We start from the raw sequence: 21,104 nt of genomic DNA, 5'->3' as shown, positions 1-21,104 counted from the left end.
TGTAGCTTAATACAGGCGCTTAGGAAAAGCCATCAGTCTTTATAATATTTTTATTTGTCATCATTTTCAACATAAAAAGTAGAGCAGACAGAGAGAAAGAGGTAGAGACATTGAGAGACAGACTTAATGACAGAACGGAGCAATAGATTGACAGATTGTCATGGAGCCTCTTCGTCACAGTTCATAGTCCGTCCGCAAAGATCAGGTCTGCTCGCTGCTCGTCGTGGACAGAAGGGAAGGAGAAAGCTGTCAACCTCCACCAGGTTCCTGATCTTCCACAGCATCAAATGTCTTTGTTAAACTCAAGAAATGTTTCCAAATGAACCTGTGAAAGACAAGCAAAGGGCTGAAATGATAAATTATTTGTATTAAACATTAGATCAAGATTGATTGATTGATTGATTATAATTAGATTTTTTTTTATTAACAAACTCAAGGTCCAGTTCACAAGATAAAAAGAAGGCATACAGACAAGCAATTGATTGATTGATTGATTGATTGATTGATTGATTGAAAGAGTTGGCCAAGTTTGAAAGATTTCTGATATCATACAATCAAAAGCTGCTGAATGGTATGACCGTCTGCGAGGACATGATTCTGCTAAATATTCCTGGTGGATTTCAGCCAGTTTTTCTGGTTGTGACCTGCACGGCCCAACAGGGGTGGGACAAAATGTCAAAACTTTCAACTATTGAAGTCAAGTGTTAAGAATTTGGAGTTTTTGAAGTTCACACCTCTGCTGAGCAGCTGCAGGTTGCGTCCCTCCTCCTGCACCTGCAGCTGCAGCACCTGTTGCAGCAGCTCCTGTCGCAGTGTCTCCTGCACAAGCCCCATTCTCTCCAGCTTCTCTCCGTTTAGACGCAGTAGTGCCCGACCTGTCAAAACAAAGCATAGCACTGGTAACCGTCATTTCCTACAGCAGTCAGTGTATTCAGATTGACTACAATGTAGGCAGTGATTGGACCTGTTATGGCGTGTTGGGAGAAGGCCTCCACGTAGGTCAGGTAATTGTGCGGACAGTGTTTCTTCAACCATTTGCAGACATCTTGTTGCGACCAGAGAACAACAGGACGGATCAGGCTGGGCTGCGTTGGGCTTGTGTTGTATATCCCATAATTGTCACTGGAGCGGTACTGAAAAAAAGACAACCAAGCCAACAAGAGAGACACGGTGAACAACTATCAGGCATAGGCCTTGTGTGAAACTGTCTTAGTGCCGATTAAAGTCCAGCTGATTGCTTGCCCTTATCGAGTCAACTTCACACTGGGAACTGATTGCAAAGCAGCCAAGTGTCACATGCTGTTGTTCTAAATGCAACATGAATGAAATATCCTTGCACAGCTTTATGCAGTGTGAACCCGCATCTCGTCAGTACTGATGCCCATCATGAAAACTCAAAGGATTTAATTGTAATTGGGCTCAGTGGACCCACATTTTAAGGGGTTTCAGTAAACAAAATGTCCCCATATTTCAAACAGCAACTTTTGGAAGACTCACTGTGGACGAGTACGTCACCAAAACCACACAACAACACTTTTGATGTGGCTGCCATGAAACAACATTAAGAAAAACTGAGAGAGGTGGCTGCTGGGAGTGTGATAAATCGTGCACTTAAACTTCTATTGATTTCTGAAGTGGCCCTTATTTAGGTGGTTAAATTGCATTTTGCTGCCGCTGTTGCAATATTTTTACTGCTTTGATTTCTTACACCAGGACCTCACCAATGTCTCAGCAGCTAGTGTGTGTATTTGTGTGTGTGTGTATGTGTGTGTGTGTGTCTGTGTGTCATATGTGTATGTCTAACTGAGTGGGGCTTTTGAGGCTGCTGCACCATGAAACACATTGATCCTCTCATGTCTGTGCACATCCTTGTGTTTCCTGATGTTGCACTGCGGTGAAAAGGAAAAACAAGTTTTCGGACAGCCTCTGCGTTTGTGACGTGTTGTTCTGAGAACAAAGTCCCATTTCTTTAAGTGCAGCCATCCACACATGAACAAACATGTTCCTTTTCGCATGTGCACTGTTCCAAACACGACTGGATGTTTCAGCGGGATCATTTTTCTTGGCAAAAAAAAAAAAGTTGTGCAATTGTTTCAAGACAAAGTGAGATTGTGCACAATTCTGTCGGTGTCCATAAACTTTGTTCCCCCACTACATACATTGTGACTTCCCTAAATTGAAGGGTTGTTTCAACTGAACACTGTCTTGCAGATGTGCGACTATTGCTGTGCTCATGCGCCCACATGCACAGTATATATGTAAGTGTGTAGTTTGTATGTTTGTGTGGTCATAGACTACTGAACTGAATTGTTTAGGGATTAATAAGGTTGTTTAAATCTAGATCTGTAAAATGAGGTTCTTCTATGATTCTGTAACACCAAGGATCTCTGTGGTAGTCTTGATCTCAGACTGACATTTTTTTATTTTTTATTTAGTAGTAATAGTACGCTGTAAATCACATCTCATTTGAGACCTTTAAAGAAGACAGACAAATAAAAATGGCTGAACTTCCTGTTTTCAACTTCCTGAAACCTCTTAATTCTCTTGCAAAGAGCTAGATTAGAACATTGATAGGGGAGGCTCTGGACCTCGTCTGAGAGTAGCGACAGTAGAACAGGAAACAGAGGCGAAGAGGCAGGAAATAAAAGAACTCCGGATGCCTCCGGACTCCAGTTTGTGTGCAACAATTTCACATTTCAGCATATTTAGCCATTTGTTTACAGCATCAAACCTCTTCTGCATCCTGCACATAAGTGCATTTGGCATGTACTTATAAGAAAGCAGAGCCAGTAAGAGAATGGAAAGATGGACACTTTACATTTCTGTGGAGTTTGCTGACAGGCTAAACTGTGGGCGAAATATGGGAGCTTGTTTGGAACAAGCAACAAATGATGTGGTCAGAAGAACATTGCCCACATTGAAGGTGACACTGTGCACTGATGTTTGAGAGGTTTGCGTGTCGCACTGACAGTAACTGGTGAGCAGCGTGAAGGACGGCGTGATCAGGAGATCCTGCTCTTTAATCTGTAAGGTGCAGAGGACACGGAGCTGCGGCGAGCTCATCGTATGGAGCCTTTCATCAGCCGGTCACGCTTAAAAATTCAGAGGGTCTCATTTGTAGGGAGTCAAAATATCCTGGGATGCAGGAAAAATTGCACTCAAACATTTTTGATACCGTATTCATGAAGCACCACAGCGATGAGAATGTCTCTCCACTGCCGGTAAAACATCATCTAGTGGCTAAAAGTTTAGATTTCTGTCTCTCTTTCTTTCTTTTAAAGCTCTCCCTTACCAAAACAATTTACCAAAAATATTCAGCAATTGCAATTTAAAATCTGAAACATAAAAAAATTATGCTGTAGAGCTTCTGTGCAATTGTATGTATTTTTTAGTTTTCAAACACATGTTGTTATTTGTTGTGGTCTTCTGACCATCTCAGCTGTGATGGGCGTCTGATTTAACGTCCCTCAAGGTTCAGCTCATTATTAAATGATTTCCCTTCTATCATTTTTCTATCTCTTTTTTTTTTAATAAAATACAATTCAATAATGATAAAATTGAAGATGGACAGCCAAGCACAAATTGCAGCACAGTGCAGTACATCAAAACAACAAGAGAGCGACCACCACATGCAGTTCATCTTAGAAGATTGGAGCAGACAAACAACACACTGGTTCCAACACTGTTATCAGGCCGGCCCAGTTCTGCGTCTGCAGCTTCATCCTCAGCTCATTACCGCCTTTTAAAGAATCTTGTGCGGCGAGCAGACAAAAGCAGGGAGCAACGCTCTTTTAAACAAGGCCAGTTTACAGCAGAGCACATGTTCTTTGTGGACGACATAGCAGCCAGCCGCACCATCCGATAGCCAAGAGGAACAGTAATTAAAAATAAAAAATCTTTTCAACGAGGAGGGAACAGCAAACCCGAAGATGTCGCACATAACGAATCTGTATGGCACAAGTTGACTTTCTGGGCAGTAACAAGGCTGTATATTCCAGGATTCAACCGAGCTCTTTACGTTCCTATACGGCAGACCCAGTATTTCTGCAGCATGTCGGAAATGTTGGAGGACCTGTGCTATTTAAAGCTTTTCTAAAAGGCTGTCCAGCAGCCCGCCAGGGAGGGAGCAACTTACATTCTCTGCTAACAAAGTGGCCTTTTGCAACAATAGAGGGAGACCTGCTGCGAAAGCCACACCACCATTCTCTTCTTCACCACCTCTGAGAGCATGTTTTGTGAACTGCAGACGGTTCCCTGCTTGGATTCATGCTGACAACATCCTTATTTCTCTTGCTACTTGGTAATTAGCTTGATTTATAAAGATCAACCTGTTTTTGAGTCGCATTTCTAGACTGAATCTTTTGCACCCATTTATATATATACACATACATACATACATACACACACATATATATATATACATACAGTATGTTTACGTACGTGTTTGTGTGTGTGTGTGTGTGTGTGTGTGTGTATATATACATATACAGTACATCAGGCTGATCTGTTATTATAACACCACAGACACCAAGAAATCAAAATGTCAGTCCCAAGCACATGAAATGATCCTCAGAGATGAGTGTCATCGTCCAACCGGCCAACCAATCATATTGAGTCATGGTGGATATGCTGCCACTTACAGATACAACTTCCCTGTTCTATACCCCAGCATGGTGAAGAACCCATCCCACTCTGGCTCTCATTGACAGTCCTGATTACATGATGCTTGGACAGTTACACTACTGTTTTGGTGGGTGTGGTTTCAGTTGTTCATATTGTATCTGTCACTGCAAAGCAATATGTGCCACAATAGCGCCACACAAGTGAGATTCATTGGATGAGCATCCAGAATTCACCACCACACAAACTCCTGAAGCTCTGCCAACCACAGAAACAATATGTTCAGCTTCATTTTCACATCCCAATGCGATACAAATGTGAACAGGAAAAAGTTTTTTGTTATTAAAACCAAGTGAATCGTTCTATCCCAATTTATTAACCCCATAGATCTTTCCAGAAGTGATACTTGGGGAGGAAAATGGTCCAACAAGTGATAAAAGCAACCAGGCTGATGGCGAGATGAACTTACATTTAATTTTCAGAAATCATCCTGTCTGAATGGAGTTCTTTGGATTTACCTGCAGGGCCTCTGTTCCCGGCTGCTGCAGCAGTTTTATGGCCCTTCCTCCTGCACTCTTCTGTCCGCGGCCATCGTGCCAGGTGAGGTTCCCTCCCGTCCTTCGACTCAGCTGCTGCTTGAAGTCCTCTGGAAGGGCTCTGTACTCGACAGCTGGTCTGCAAAAACTGAAACTGGATGCCGCTGCAGAGACAACACGATGGGGTGTAATGACGACATCCGTCAGCGAGCACAAAACATAAGAGGCGCAAACAGTATTTGCAAAAAGGAAAAAGCTCAGTGTGTGACTTGGGAACAAAAGGAATTCGTGGAGCGCAGCTGGGTGGCCTGTCATTGGGATGATGTCATCCCCTTTCAAACCTTCTATCTGCTTGCTAAGGCCCTGTTGACTCTGAGTCTGAGCAGCCACGAGATAAAGTGCCGAGAGGCGTCTCTGTCTCGACAGGCTTTGTGTGTTTCATGAAAGTCAGCAGTTCGCCGGCAAAGTAAATTTGTGCCGAGTCAGACGTATGTCAGAAAATGTGAGGTGAGCCACTTTCTCATCGTTAGACGAATCCGGCAAGCAGACGACGAACGAAAGCGGCTCAACAGCAGGTGGCTCGCCGACATCTGGTAATTAAAGGAAATGGTGTGACTACAGTAAACACGGTGGTAGCGGCACTGATCCTGGCACAAAGCCAGGGGTCGTTACTGATTCATGTGCCAGATTGGAAGAGTTTTCCTCTGTGCGTTTGAAGCTGCGGCTGCAGCTGTGTTTGCGTCTGCGCTAGCATGCATTTTCAATGGCACATCTTAAAATGACTGAGAGAATTTGAAAAGAGGACAGAACGGTAGAGACCGCCTGGGGAGACGAGGGTCTGAGGGGATGAAAGACTCTCTTTTTTTCCCTGCTTTTCTTGCTGCTGTGTGCCTCCTCTTTCAGTCACAGAACGCCTCCTACTGAGAGCGCATCATAGCCCAGCCTTGCAATCATCAAGGCGAGCCAGCAGCATCAGATTATCATGAATAAAATGTGCGTTTTTGACTCTGTGAGGTACAGTGGAACTCCGAGCCTGTGTAATGAAGTCACCTTGGCAGAGTTATGACTCCCGGAGGCCGTTACTGTAAACGCACCATTTCCCCCCTCCATATTAAAACACAGATAATTAAGGCCAAGTTAGAGTAGCTTTTTTTTTTTTCTTCCTTTAGTTTTGCCCTGTTTATGAGAGGAAGAGAGACCTCATTAAAGGCGCACACGTTTACTGTGATCAGATCCAGGTTCAAATGCTTGCCATACCTGCACTGGCTTTTTTCCACTTGACATTCTCTGCTACACTGCAAGCAGGTTTAAAAAATACAATTATTGTCATTTCAAGTGACAATGTATCGTCTCTAACGGTCAACGCTTACTGTAAAACAAAAAAGAGGGACTGAAGGAAACATCCTGCGTAAGAAGCTTTAGACTCTTGTTTTGTTTTGTTTTGTTTTTACCTAAAATGTTATATATGCGTTTCGTCACTTCGAAGGGCACAACACGACAGACAGAATTTTGAATATCAAACAAAAAACAGCGCTGCCTTGATGCCGAAGCGTCCAATCCCCGTGAGTCCCAGTTCGACGGAGCGCTGTCCGTTTCAGCACCAGGTCATCGTCCTAACCGTCCGCGTCAGAAACGCGCTTTTACGCGCGGACTTCCTCTCTATAGCCGGAGGCGTACATTGAATTTGTCACAGAAGGCTGATCTAAAAGGGTTGATTAGATTTTGACCTCAATTATTTTTTTTGCCATGCTACGACAAGACTATAGTCTACGGCGGACGGCAGGTCAGGATAAGCGACCAGCAGCAGTGACTCCAGCAGTGATGTGATGATTGAAGAGCAGCCCTACCGTCCACCGCCATGCTCCGTGCTGCCTCCCTGCCTCGCGTCCAGTCGCGCGAACTTAGAGGAGATCTCCCATCGCCTCCATCGATCGCTCCCACTTCACCTCTTGTGTTCTTTTTTTTCCCCCCCTCAGTAAAAGTTTCCTGGAGGTCGGAGTGGAGGGGCGGGTGGAGGCGCGTCACATGGTCTCGGTTCTCTCGTTGGTTCTTTGGGTTCTCAGCGCTGCGGCGACGAGAAAATGTCCCCAAACCAGAGTCCGCACGAGCTGCAGCGCGAGCTCAAGTTGCTCAAGGAAGCTCAGCTGACTGACTGGTTCCTCCGGTGCGCGAGGGCGGGCGCGAGTGCTGGAGCGAGTGCGCGCGCGCGCGCGTGTGTGTTTACGCGCTCGTGTAACTGTGTGTGTGTGTGTGTGTGTGTGTGTGTGTGTGTGTGTTTACGCGCTCGTGTAACTGTGTATGTGCGTGTGCGTGTGCGTATGTGTATGTGTGTGTGTGTGTCGTGAGAATCCGGCGGCCGCCTCCTTCTCAGGAGCCTGGTTGCTCCGCTGCGCTGCTCGGGCTCAGAGTGCAGCCTCGGGCCCTGTAATTAACGCAGCCGGTGGAGACTCTGAAAAACAGGCGCATGAAAAGGCTTCTCATCACCGCAGCGTCCGACTTAAAGCAACCCTCCACCCCCACCCCCTACCACACACACACACACACACACACACACACACACACACACACACACACACACACACACACACACACACACACACACACACACACACACACACACACACACCACCCTGGAGCCTCCTCGCAAAGAAAGGGAGCTCTGTGCGCGGCCGTGGCCTGTGATGGCGCCCTGTGTGTCGGGTCTGGACAAGCTGCAAGGCACCAGTGAGCGGCTCCCACCTGGCCAGTTACTTCACAGGTCACATAGCTGGACGAGGGAGGCTCCAGGCTGGTGGTGGAGGTGGATGAGAGACCTCATCCGATCATCACCTCAGTGCACCTCGGAGCATCAAACTGATCTCAGCACTGAAGGCCGCAAGTTGAAATATTTTTCTATCTCTGCACAAAAAAGGTGCAGAATTGTGGAAATAATAAAGCCGGTGGTTGTCTGCTCTCCCAGATTTTGGTTTTGAGAGCTCAGCTTCTCAAAGTATATGATGATATCCAGGGTCAGGTGATGTCTGCAGCCTGTCTAATGTTGACTGAACAGGGAAAAGTGACCATGAGTACTTAATTTGAATTTCCATTAGCTCAAAGAAAATACTTCAAACTGACCTATTGGGTCAGTATGTTGTTTTGTTTTTTTTTAACACAGCGTTCACTTCCCTGTTTAAAAATGTGATTAAAAGGATCGAACTGATCTGTTTGAGAGACAGCCACTGCTTTAGTGTCGCCTCAGAGAATTTACTTGCGTTTGCACCACTTTTTGCACATGATTGCTGAAACTTTTTTTTCATACAAGTGTGTTAATTATTTATTCATTTTTTTCATCAGAGTATACCCACTAGAAGAATCTAGACTACACCACTGCTACATTGGCTACCACAATACAAGTAGAATAAAATGACCACGGAGGCAACGTTTCTGAAGACAGACTGCGCTTGATTAAAGAAGTTCATCTGTTTCATCTGAGCATAAAAGGCCGAGAGAAATGAGAGAAAGACAGAAAGCATGGCCAACATAGGAGATCATTTCACTTTTCATCGCTTGAAATAATTATAAGATTATTTTTTTTCCTTTTTTTTTTTTTTTTTACCCCTCTGGCACTTTTAAGAGCGACTTGTTTTTATCATCATCCTCAGAGGAAATGTGAGTTTCGGGGGCATTTTATTGTCCAGCATCAGCTCTCAGTTAATCCACAGAGCATTTTCTTGAGGGACCCGTCTGAGTGGCGATGCTGCATGGTGTGAGGGGAAAGAGGAGGGATATGCATAGATTATAAAAGGAGGGCAAACCCATTTTTGTTTCTTCTTGGAAAGTCTTAGACAGAGCAGCCTTGACTTAAATACTTAATGTACTCTCATCTGTGTTTTTATGATTCAACCTCAGGTTGTGTTGCTCCAGTCAACATGTTCAAATCTGAGATAAAGAAACAAACCAGAAGTGGGAGCAGCAGAAGAACAGTTGACCAGAGGCATGTGAGGGTCGTCCACTGGCAGAGGTGGGCTGGATATGGATTAGGGCATAAACATCGTTTTGAAATCAAATGCACTTTGTAGAATGATCAATTAAAAAGGTCGATGTAAACATGTATGATGTCAGGCACCAATGAGGAAGTACTTTTCCTGATATATTTACAGCATTTTTTTTTTTTTTTTTACTTTATTTCAACCTTGATCATCACTAGTCTTCTAGAATATGACCACACCTTTTAAAACACATGATTTTGGTGTGTGGAGATTCAGCCTAACTCAGGCAAATGAAATAGAAGAAGAAGCTGCACAAACTACTGCACACATGTGGTTTTAGCACCAAATATTCTAGAAAAAAAGTGCCAATAAAGGTAAATTAAACAAAGAAAGGAAGAAGTCCAACATCTTCACAGGTGTGTGTCTTGGTTCCTCCTGAAGGTTCGAGGATGAGCTGCAGCCATATTTGCAATGAGAAAGATGTTTTACTCAATCAGCTGTTTAATTCAGCGTCTCTTCCCCCCCAATGGGTATGAGAAGTACTGAAAGATGTCAGCGGTGGGTTGAGAGGCTAAACTCCCCGCTGCTTTTCTTCGCGCTCGATGCAAGTGATGTTTATTTGAGGGAACTCTGCGTGAAGCCCCAACATCTCTCAGATGTTCCTCTGCATCCTCCTGCAATGGAGCCCATCACCATCTGATTTACATCCATTTAAATGTAACCAGAGGCTAAATGATTAAAACAGTGGCGGTTTATCAAACAGTTGATGGGATTAAAAACACTAGTGGGGGCGGTGGTGCTGGTGGTGCTGGTGCTGGTGCTGGGGTCTGCACACATTACCGAGCAAAGCCACACCAGAGAATTGGGGGTTACTCTGAAATTTTAAACATGGACACATTTGGCTGGGTTGGCGTTCCAGAGGATGAAAGGGATTCACTCAAATTAGTTTTCACAAGAGGGAACATCAAAGGACTGTAATATTAACACAATACATGCGATATTCACACTCAGCAGCTGCCTTTTGTGGTGAAGGTTCAAATGCAGATTTTTTTTTTTTTTTTTTCTTGCAGAATACAATTTGTGGGGGGATTTCAGCAGCATCCACTTCATCCTTCTCAGTCCGCTAAATATGTTTACTGTATCTTCAAGGACAGAGTTTCAGGAAATTATTAATATATTTCTTAACAGGCTGTAAAACATCAAAGTGTGGATGAGCATCTGGAGGAGAGACAAGGTGGCGTGAGGACAGAGCTTCACCAGCATCCAACACACGGGGGCAGTGTTGCTTTGTGTGCAGAAGGGTCTTTAAAGTCGCGCGTTGGTAAAACACCTCACGTTCTCTTTTTGAAATTGGTATTTTTAGTCAACAATGACGATTTATTCAGACATCCTGTTGTACCTAATTGTACCTTTTACACACAGTGTTTGAACTGGTTACCTAAGAAACTTTTTTTGCTGTTTGGTTTGTTGGTAAAGAATGGTGTGTTTTTTTTTTTTTTTTTCTATGCCTCTGACCACTAGGTGGCGTATGAGTAGGCCAATATCATTCAAATTGCAGGCTATGACAGGTTGCTAACTTGGGGTGAGTGCCAGTATTTTTAATTAAGATTCTGTAGTTATCAATATTTGTATGAGTGAATACAATTATTTGAATATTTGTATAAGACTGGCTGTTTCTGACTTCAACAATATTCATCTAGTTGCCGTCACTGCACGTACCCTGCTTCCTCATAGATAAGAGCACTAGGGTAATAGGCTAAAACCAACAGAATGGATAAGATAGATATGAGTGAATGAGTGATTCACTCATGAGTGATATATGAGTGATATGATATGAATTCCCACCTCTTAACATAATAAACATTTGCTTTTTTTTTTTTTTTTTTTTGAAGTACTGTCTATGTTTCTTTATTCTCTACGTGGCCCTGCGATGAACTGGCCACTTGACCAGGATGTCACCCTGCCTTCTCGCTGTGACCGCTGGGAGGGACTCCAGCAGACCGACACAACCCTGAGTGCAGGAGGAGGCAGGTATAGAACACTAGAGGATGGATGGATGGAGTATGAATGTGTTAGTCTATATGTTCTTCTCCTGAATAGTGGTTTTCTGTGAAAGACCACATATTCTGTCTGTTCAGTGCCTGTCTGCTCAAGGTGAAGTGAAAAAGTGTGATGATTACACCGTGGGCTGCCGAGTACTAAAATGTCAATGCTCTGTATGTTATTGTAGGATTGGCAATAAAGCAATACTGAACCTTGAAAAATAACCACGTTATAGATGCACAATCAGTGGAAATCAGCTCTCTCTCTCTCTCTCTCTCTCTCTCTCTCTCTCTCTCTCTCTCTCTCTCTCTCTCTCTCTCTCTCTCTCTCTCTCTCTCTCTCTCTCTCTCTCTCTCTCTCTCTCTCTCTCTCTCTCTCTCTCTCTCTCTCTCTCTCTCTCTCTCTCTCTCTCTCCTCTCTCTCTCTCTCTCTCTCTCTCTCTCTCTCTCTCTCTCTCTCTCTCTCTCGTGTGTCTGCGGCGTGCATATGTGTGTGTCTGTGTGTATTGATGTTGACTGCCTCCAGATGTGCACACACTGAAGTGAGAGTTTGGAGCCATCAAACAAAGCAGCACTTTCTGGCCAGTGTGTGAAGTGGATGTGACCTCTGGCTCTCCATGTGACCACAAACTGGGTTTGTTTTGGCCAACGCTGGCTTTTCGGCCCTCTTTTTTTTTTTTTTTGCAGTAGTTACAGCTGCCAATAGAACAAATCCCAATCATGATTTTTTTTTTTTTTTTTTTTTTAACCGTTACAGAAAAATCGCTCAGAAGTGCTTTGATTTTAGATCAATCAGTAATTCAACGGCTAAGCCATTGGGATGTATAATGTGAAGATTTGTATGTGGCATTGTTAAAGCAATCCACCGTCAGGTATCACAGCAGTCATTTGATTCTTAGTTTAACTACATTCATTTATAAATGACCTCTTCACAACCAGTTGTCACCAGTTAGTGATTGATTTTAATTGAATTCTCATAATGCTTATTAATGGCAGCATTGTAACGTTCTGATCACTTTATAGACGTCACGTCAAACTTAACTAAACATACAGATTTTAGCCCTTGGTTAGTTTTCATCTATCATATCTTCTCGACAGAAACAGCGACACTTCCTTTGCTACAGTAAACCTTCTCGTTTTGTCACTCAGTGACAATTGACAGATTAGAAGAGGATCAATCAAAGCACAACGCTGTAGATTTGACTCCAAGCAATCATCTGTAACTTAACATTCATTCATTCATATCATTTTCTTCATTCACGATCGTCAGTATGATAAATTCAACTTGAACATAAATTGCAGTATTAGAATGAAAGATTTGCCTGTTACAAAATGTATTCGCTTAGAGACATATAGGTAAAAATGTTACATTTTCCTGTATATATACATATATATGTACACTATGAATAACAGCCAGCTAACTTTTTATCGTATATAGCTATTACATGCTACATATACACACAGTATTTATATATATATGTATGTATATGTATGTATATATATATATATATATATATGTATATATAGTGTGTGTGTGTGTGTGTGTGTGTGTGTGTGTGTGTGTGTGTGTGTGTGCGTTTGCACATGCATGCGTATTTCTTTTGCTTTCATGCCCACAAACAACTTGCACTGACCCTTGTCGTATCTTTTGCTGCCAATGAGAGAAATTGCTGAACTGTGGAGCAAATAAAGGACTGTCTTATCTACTCTGCAACTTCAAATTACATTGCTTGGGTTTTGGTTCTGACAAAAAATTGGTTTTTGGTTTACAATTTGTGACGGCATTCAGGATCGTATTTTCCAAACTGTTTAAACAATAAAACAAACTGTTTATGTTCCGGCCACTTCAAGCTTCTGCTCATCTGATGGTCTGCCCAAGTTCAAACATGAATGTGTGAAGGATTTGCAAATATTAAAAGTGAAAGCGACACAGTCTTCCGGCTGAAGACACAGATGGGGAGATTTTCAGACCAGCTCAGAATTTGGACCACTGGTGTTAAAACTAAACAGACTCAAAGAAACAGGATTAGGGCAGAGCGGGGGAGGGGGAGGGGTGTCGGAATGGGAGGGGCAGGGGGTGTAAACACAAATTCCGCTGCCCATGTGTTTCACAGACTTTCATAGGCATGTATTTTGTTTTGTGATTTATGTCCACGAGCCTCAACCCCCCCCCCCCTCATCCTTAATGTGCAACGCTGGGAAGTCCAGCAGCGATCTGACGTACGCTTGAAGGTGCGCTGCCGAGTGGAAGGAATAATAGCACCAACTGTGTGCCGCCACTGGAGGGAAACTCTGGGTGGAGCAGCAGAATAAAGCTGCACTTGTTTGACAGTAACAGAGTGTCGGAGTGTGGACACTGCTGCGCTCGGCAGCGTGCTTCACGTGACACAATGAGAGCTTGTTTACAGACGGAGAGGGTGGAAGGGCCGCAGCAGAATGGCCAAACTGTAGAGCTGTGGGACTGAGCCGGGTGGGTCCAGGTAAAAGAGGTGGGGCTTGGTGCAAACAGGATACAGGAAATGAGCCGCTGTCTTATTTTGCTGCAAAATAGTGGGCACAATATGACCTTTGTTCAACATGAGGTCACTGCGGAACATTTTTCAACGAGGACTTTTAGAGCACGATTGGCTCTGTGTTGGGTCAGGGGTGAAGGACAACCAGCCAATTCATTATTCTTTATTCTGATTCTTTATTTACATAAAGTGACGCTCTATTTCCCTGTGACACTATTGGACTCTGGGAAACAGCTGTAGATTTACATTTAATACCATTAGTATTCATTCAGTATTCAGTATATCATTGAGTGTTCTATAATACTGTAATATTGTATGGTACAAGAGTCTGTCTACGACCTTGAAGGCCAAACTGTCACAGCAATTAAAAATGTGGGCCATTCCCTCCAGACAACATACAGAACAGCGTATCAGAATCACATGCTGAGGTTGGCTAATATCATTATCATCATATGAAAGAATATGAACTGTTACCATCAAAGTAGTGCCCCAGTTTATTAAGACCAAACTGAAACACTCTTTTGTGCATCAATCAACATATGTGAAAATATGATACTAAACGCAGAATCAATTCCTAGATCAAGTATGTTGTGTTTTCTATTCTTTTTCTTTTTTTTCGTGGTGTGTAATGTAATGCACTGAATTGTCCACTATGGACAATTATAGACAGTGTTGCATGTTTGTGTTAAGTCTCAATGCAGCAGTTAAATGGACACAAAACAAATTTCAGAACAAATCATGTGAATTTATGGCAAACTGTCTGAGGAACATCATTCATGCACATTAGCAAATGTTCAAACATCAGTGTGAATGACTGGGTAAAGTTCAAACACACAGCAGCAGCACTCAAGGAGCCCGTATTGTGCAAATAACAATCATATGTGCCTGTAGCCGGTACAAATTCCAAGACTGCAGGTGAAAGGTACAGCAAAGGGTCAACTTCAGACGGAAGCCAACTAACTAACTGTGCATCTAATGGGAGGCTGTAAACACTGGACTGAATTTGCAACAGTGGACTGAATTACGCTGTTTTCTGGAGATCTAAAGGCAGGTTCCAAATGGTGAATCAAGTGACGCAAGACCTTTAATCTCTGCCATGTTGGACTCACAGTCAATGACCTGTTTTCTCATCGTCCTTCAAATGCACTTTCTTGAAGTATAGATTTGTTAGTATTAAAAAAATTGCTTTCAATCGTCTTGGCCAGAAGCAGTTAAAAATAATAATATATTGCTTAAGTCTAAATGCTTGAACTGAAAAACACCCCTGAATATATTTTGGTGCATGGTTACAAGAAAGACAATGTTGTAAACTCCTTTACAATGCATACAGGTTTGTATTTGTATGAATGTGCAGACATATAAATATGAAAATAAAAGCATCATTTTACATACTGTAAAATGTTGATTCAAAATGGACCATAAACAGTCTGCACTGGATTGCCTCTATCTTCTACTCTCTTCTCCACGAATAGCAAAGACTTGTCTTGGAAAATAATTTCCATTCACTTTATATTTCCATTCAAAGCTGCCCTGCATTCCCAGAGTAACACAATGAATAATTAAGTGAAGGGAGGGAAAAGTAAAAGTAAATGAACAATGTTACTGTGGAACATGTTTTGATAAGGCGTTGATAGTTTCCCCCTGTAAAAGCCAATTGTGTAAATTATATATACGTATGTGTGCGTCTTGCCGGAACATTTCAGGAAATTGCAATTACGTGGCCAAGATTCCCCTTAAACGTGGCTTTCAAAGGAGTTGTACCTGTGAGTGGTTTCTCCCGACTGTGTGAGACGAATGTATTCCACCGTACAAAGACCAGTGTTGTGCACGAGCGTGTGGGCCCCGTGGGGTCGGCCACTCAGGCATGGGTGTGTACTGTGAGAGGCTTTAACGCAGGCTATTTATTTTTATTTGTTCCTGGAGGTTTGCTGTTAGGTCGGGGTTTGAACTGTTCCAATGTGCACGTGTGAAGTAAGAGGCCTCAAGATGGTCCCCAGATTTCACTTTGGAAACTTACCCAGTACATACAGATCACTGCTGACTGAAAGACATCAAGCATACAAAAACCACCTCTCACTGCTCGAAAGACTTTGTTGGCGTAAAATCAATAAAAATGATGGATGGATTTAAAAAAAAACAAAAAAACAACACTCTTTTCTTCAAAAGAAAGAACAAATGCCCCCCAAATTTCTTCATTCCAAAAAGTGAAGATTTTCTGCTTTTCACCGTTTTACTCATACAACATTCTAATCTAACCTTGCAAGAAACATGCAACACATCTAATGCCATTTCCTCTGTGTACAGGTGCATTGCACCCAAAGAGACTATTTTCACTTGATATTGCTCTAAACAATCTAGTCCCATTACATAGTCTTTGAATAACAACAATCAGATGAGAGTCAACATTAGACAGCAGCCGCAAGGGTGAAATGGAAATTATCTGTAAATAAGTTGCATCCATGACTGTACATTACTAATACTCTGGCGGTTACCTTCTAATTTTGGTTGAACAAAAAAAAAAAAGTCTGCTGTGGAACAAGGCCTGATGTTGTCCACCCAGGCAGTGGAGTACGATTTTCCTTTTGGCTTCCCATGATGTCACCATGGGAAAATAGCTTGTGGTAATAGAAATGCTGTCTGATTGGCCCTCAAACCGGGTGTGCATCTGAAAATAATAGACTTAACTCATGACTTAACAAAATTACAACCAAAAAACGTCAGGATTCTGCTCTTAGGGTTCCCCTCTCTCCTCCAACGTCACTTTGGTGTTACATGGAGGAGGTCGAGTGGGAGGAGCTATGCAGATGATGCCAGTGGAGCCCATTTAGTGAGTGTCTGTGGTTCCCAAAACTCACAGTGAGCTGTTGTCATTTCAGTCCACCACACCCGTGGCTGGTGTTTGGGTTCACACTCACAAGGTGGCATTCTGCTTACACACGAAGAACGGTGTGCTACAGAGACTGTTGTGAGTCTTTTTGAAGAGCTTTTTTCTTGGTCAAAATATATATGTATTTATAGATACATCATCTTCTATTAGAGGTTTGAAAGCTGCCGCATTTTTCATTTTGGGGATAATGAGGAATATTTAGAATATTCTTTGTGTTTGATGGGCGAATCCTCTTTTTTCTTCACTGGACCTACTTTTACCTCGTTTTGACGACTCGTTTCCTGACACTTTTTTAATTTTACCGTGTGGATAATCAAGGAATGCATTTTGTGATGGCTGTGAGTCCGTTTGTGCTCCTGACTCTCCTTCTGTCACTGGTGGAAAGTAAATTCTACAGACCACTTCAGTTCAACCCTTACAAAGCTGGACTCAGTCACCATCATGGTCAAGGAAAACCCACCAGCCGGCACAAGTAAGTCACTGTTACTGTCACCTTTAAATATTCACTCATGTTTTTTGTTGTACTTGATCCGTCTAGAATTTCAAAAATGCAGTCATCACAGGAAAACATGTTTTCTGACATTGTTTATCTCTGTCTCTTGAAGGAACCACTGTGCCTATGTTGTAGAAAAGACAGTGTCCTTCACTGTGCAGGAGGGGGCAGCTCCATATGTAAAAGCAGAGTATAATAAGTGCTCCTGGGGTCAGAAATGTCCAACGCTCAAGTAAGTTTATGATTATAAGAACTCAGATATTAAGAATTTGATGTTCATAAATACTAAAAGATATTTTACTAATCAAGGGATCAAAAAATATAACCGCTAATGATTTGAGTAACATTTGGTTGCCCTCCTCAGGTATCGACTGCTGTACAAACCAATGTACAAGGTGGCACACAAACCTGTCACTGCGCTGGAGTGGCGATGTTGCCCTGGATACTCTGGTTACGACTGTATGGAGGGACATCCGGCTTACCAGCACACCATCAACTCATTTCCACCTTTTAAGGGTCCACCAATGAAAGGCCCACAGTACAATGCCCCCATGTTTGGACATCCAATGTTCAAGGGCCCTCCTTTTAACGGTGCTGTAAAGGCAAATCCATGGGCACAACCCAAAGGACCTCCAACCAGTGGTTTTAACCCTTATGCCATGCGCTTCTTTGGTCCATCAAGATCCTCCTCCTACCCAGACTCTTCCTTTGAGCCATATCCGCCAGAGCCAGAGCCAATGCCAGAGCACCAAGAACCCCATCACACTGAGCATGGCCAAGAGCATGAGCATGAACATGGGCATGAACATGAACATGAACAAGTGCATGACCATGACCTGAGCCAAGGGCCTGAGGAACACCTACCAGAAGAAATCCCAGTACCTTCTCCTGGAGAGCAGCCTGAGGAAGAAACCATAGGTGTGTTTTCATTCTCAGAGATTGTCAATATTCATTCATTCATTCATTCATTCATTCATTCATTCATTTTCCATACCCGCTTTTTCCTGAGCTCATCTGTTTGAGACAGATTGAAAATGTTGTCAAAGCAAAAATAACAGCTCATGTAAAGTCTCACTCTTACTTCCATTTCTTTCTCTCTTTAGACCAAACATTAGAAAATGAGACCGAGGAACGAATACAACGAATGGAGGAAGATGTCCAACGTCTAAACCGGGGGCTGGAAACCCTGAGGGGGACTGTGAATGGACTGGAAGACAGTCTACGTGCATCACTGAGAGAGGATGCCAATAGGATGCTTTCAGCTCTGCTCTCTGCCGGCCCTGGTCCTCTGCCTGCACCAGACGTAGCCTCAAATCCATCTACTGTTGGGTTTGTTGAGATTCCGGGGGGAAATCCTGATCAAGAGGGTTTAGATGGGAGACATGTGTTTCCGGGTCTTGCAGAACTGAAAGCAAATGTAGAGGAGCTCAGAACAGAGCTAAAAACAAAGTCAACAGAGCTGCAGGAGCTCAAAGCAACGATAATGAGGCACGATGAAGAGCTCAAGACAATGTCGGATAGACCATCAGATTTATCTGCTTTTACTGGGAATCCTGGGGGGAATTCCCAAGGTGCAATAGAGAAGATGATGGAAGGCAAGCTGAGTGAAGCCAGGTCAGAAATTCTGAGTGGGTTCGAGAGGCGCGTGGAAAGTGCAGAGGAGCGATGTGAGGAGAAGGCTGGTGATGTGCATCGTCAGTGCCAGAGGGAACACGGTGAGAGGCAGGAGCACATGGAGGAATCTTTACAAGAAAACACCAACAACTTGAGAAAAGAGCTGAAAATCCTGCAGACACGGATGCACGGCTTAGAGGGCTCAGACAGCTGCTGCAGCAGAATGGGAGGGCTTGTTGACAGGGTGAAGCTTCTGGAGACATCGGTTGCCGGCCTTAACCAATCCCAGGGGCACCTGAGAGTAGAGTTGGGAGGACACAAAGACCACATAGAGGGAATTCTGGAGGGTCGACTGGGGTATGTCGAGGCCAAGCTCAACCTGACAGGGCAGATTACAAGCAACGAGTACAGAAGTGTGAGTGGCATGCTTGACAAAGCTGAGATGGGCAGCGGCCTGGAGGCAAGGATGGAGGATAAGTTGAGGGCTTTGGAAGGACGTTTACTCACAGCGTTGGAGGAGCTGGGCAACGCCACTGTTCCTGCACTCCTGGAGGGTCAGGTTGTTCCCACGCTAGAGACAGAGCTGGAGTCGCTCCGGTCAAGACTAGAGGTAGATGTGGACCGAGTGCAAAAGCACTTGACCAGCCTTGAGAGTCTCTGCACCTCTTCGTGTTCTTCACCTCACAAACCATCTGCTTTACAAGGAGACTCTGCAACAAATGATAGCCAGGCTGATTTGCAGAATGTCAAGGAGACGCTGGACATGCAAGAGAATTATTTGAACAGTCTAAATGTTACAGTACAGCAAATTATGAAGCGTCTAACTATCAGGGACCAGCAAGAACAAGTAGAGGAACGTTATCCCATCGACGGTGAGCTCACGATACTCAAATTCAAAGTTCTTTCTGTTAACCATACCCTGAAAAACCTCCAGCATTCCCTGGGGTCAGTAGTCCAGCAGGTTGTTCATGCCAATAGCTCCTGGCAAGAAAGAGAAGCTCGGCTGGCTCAGCAGATAAAGGGTGTCGTCCAGCTGGTTGGACATCAGGCTTCCATGCTCGGCGCAGGCGAACGCAGACTCACGCGACTGAAGGGCGAGCTTCAAGAAATGAGAAGACGGCTGGCTCAAGAGGTGCGAGGATGCCGCACCACAGCTATGGGAGTCCAGAGAGAGGTGACTGAGGTCGGTGGTCGTGTTGCCAGTGTGGAGGATCAGTGCAAGGGTCTGAATTCCTTGGCAGAAGACCTGGAAAGAATAAGGGAGGAGCTGGAGGGGCAATCGCACGGGCTTCTCCTGCAAGTGAACGGGACACTCACCAGCCATGCTCAGCAGCTGAATGAGCTCAAAGATGAACTCAGAAATTGCACATCCAAGGTGAATCTGGCTCCACAGAGTTTAGAACTGGATGAAAAAGTGAGACGTGGGGACACTTTCACCTTGAATTAGATCATGTTTAAAAATCAGAATAAATACTTAATGGTTTTGCAAAGGTCCACTAGAACTCCATCTCAATATTTCTTTTGAGGTTATGAACCTGCACTGATTAAAATGGTTTAAGTAACAAGTGTAATGGGGGGGTGGCCAAATCTGATAACTGAGAAACAGGACAATAGAGATACGAACCAGCGGCCGAAGGCAACTGTGTCAATCCACCATGGCAGTCAAATGAGAATGATCCGTTAATGTTTACATGTTTAAATTTTGTATTGATTTTCTTATGTCTAGACTAGAAATGCATTATATGTTTTTATATGTTTTTATATGTTTTTATTTCTTGAGTATTATTTTCTATTTCAATTGTTATACTGCCTGAAAAACTTGCATTCATGTTATACACAGATTAAACTCGGTTTTGTTTTGTTTGTGTGTCAATAATCTAATAAAACATGACTTTGCTTTCTTGACTTGACATTATTATTATTATTATTATTATTAGTTGGTTGAGTTTGTTTTTTTTTGTCTGACTTTCTTTCACCAGCCAAAACCTAAATTGGTCTTGCTTTTCTCACAACTTGTATGAGTCAACTTGCCAGGTCAGTTTGTTGTATGACTCACAAGGTAAAGTGTTTACTTTCTTCCACAGCAGACACAATTGACAGCAGTGGAGCATTGATGCTCCTAAATGTGAAGGATGAGGGAGACTTCATAGAAATAAACAACTTCCCAGATCATTTCTGTCGGCGTCGCTCCCATTTCATGAGAAAACTCTCCAACGCCACGGAGAGAAACAACGGTAAGGTGATACAGACCCGCAGTGTTCCTCATCTCTCCCTTTAGGCCATAAATCATCAAGGTCGGCCAAGCCCGGTTCTCACTTGGCCACCTTTAAAAAAAAAAAAAAAAGGGTGATAGGTTGCTAATAACCCTGCCCTGGTATACCAATCGTCGATAGGACAAAACACCCATTAAAACTGCAGCAATGTTGGGAAT

General features: G+C 43.4%; 2 protein-coding genes across 2 annotated transcripts; one reads left to right on the top strand and one right to left on the bottom strand.

The window, feature by feature from the left end:
• Positions 1-32: 32 nt before the first annotated feature.
• On the bottom strand, positions 33-7,329 carry samd10a (sterile alpha motif domain containing 10a). Its single transcript, XM_076042204.1, has 5 exons — positions 7,004-7,329; positions 5,139-5,320; positions 965-1,133; positions 735-875; positions 33-325 (listed from the first exon to the last, which is right to left on the bottom strand). The coding sequence occupies exons 1-5, from the start codon at positions 7,014-7,016 to the stop codon at positions 303-305; spliced, it is 528 nt and encodes a 175-aa protein (XP_075898319.1). The 5' UTR covers positions 7,017-7,329; the 3' UTR covers positions 33-302.
• Positions 7,330-16,525: 9,196 nt separating this feature from the next.
• emilin3a (elastin microfibril interfacer 3a) lies at positions 16,526-20,578 on the top strand. The gene is made up of 4 exons (XM_076042169.1): positions 16,526-17,038; positions 17,172-17,291; positions 17,424-17,977; positions 18,163-20,578. The coding sequence occupies exons 1-4, from the start codon at positions 16,887-16,889 to the stop codon at positions 20,118-20,120; spliced, it is 2,784 nt and encodes a 927-aa protein (XP_075898284.1). The 5' UTR covers positions 16,526-16,886; the 3' UTR covers positions 20,121-20,578.
• The last annotated feature ends 526 nt before the right edge of the window (positions 20,579-21,104 follow it).

The sequence above is a fragment of the Nelusetta ayraudi genome, unplaced genomic scaffold, assembly GCF_046127955.1.
Source record: "Nelusetta ayraudi isolate G7.1 ecotype Tasmania unplaced genomic scaffold, CSIRO-AGI_Nayr_v1 ptg000070l, whole genome shotgun sequence".
Taxonomy (NCBI): Eukaryota; Metazoa; Chordata; class Actinopteri; order Tetraodontiformes; family Monacanthidae; genus Nelusetta; species Nelusetta ayraudi.
The sequence above is the reverse complement of the archived record's forward strand: the minus strand, read 5'-3'. Positions and strand labels throughout refer to the sequence as shown.

Excerpts from the sequence above, each read along its gene's own strand:
- samd10a (XM_076042204.1), bottom strand. Across the intron at positions 1,134-5,138 it reads CGGGAACAGAGGCCCTGCAG|TACCGCTCCAGTGACAATTA; the intron begins GTAAATCCAAAG and ends TCTTTTTTTCAG. Across the intron at positions 876-964 it reads CTCCCAACACGCCATAACAG|GTCGGGCACTACTGCGTCTA; the intron begins GTCCAATCACTG and ends TTGTTTTGACAG.
- emilin3a (XM_076042169.1), top strand. The coding sequence starts at position 16,887 with ATGCATTTTGTGATGGCTGTGAGTCCGTTTGTGCTCCTGACTCTCCTT. Across the intron at positions 17,039-17,171 it reads AAACCCACCAGCCGGCACAA|GAACCACTGTGCCTATGTTG; the intron begins GTAAGTCACTGT and ends TGTCTCTTGAAG. Across the intron at positions 17,978-18,162 it reads GCCTGAGGAAGAAACCATAG|ACCAAACATTAGAAAATGAG; the intron begins GTGTGTTTTCAT and ends TTCTCTCTTTAG.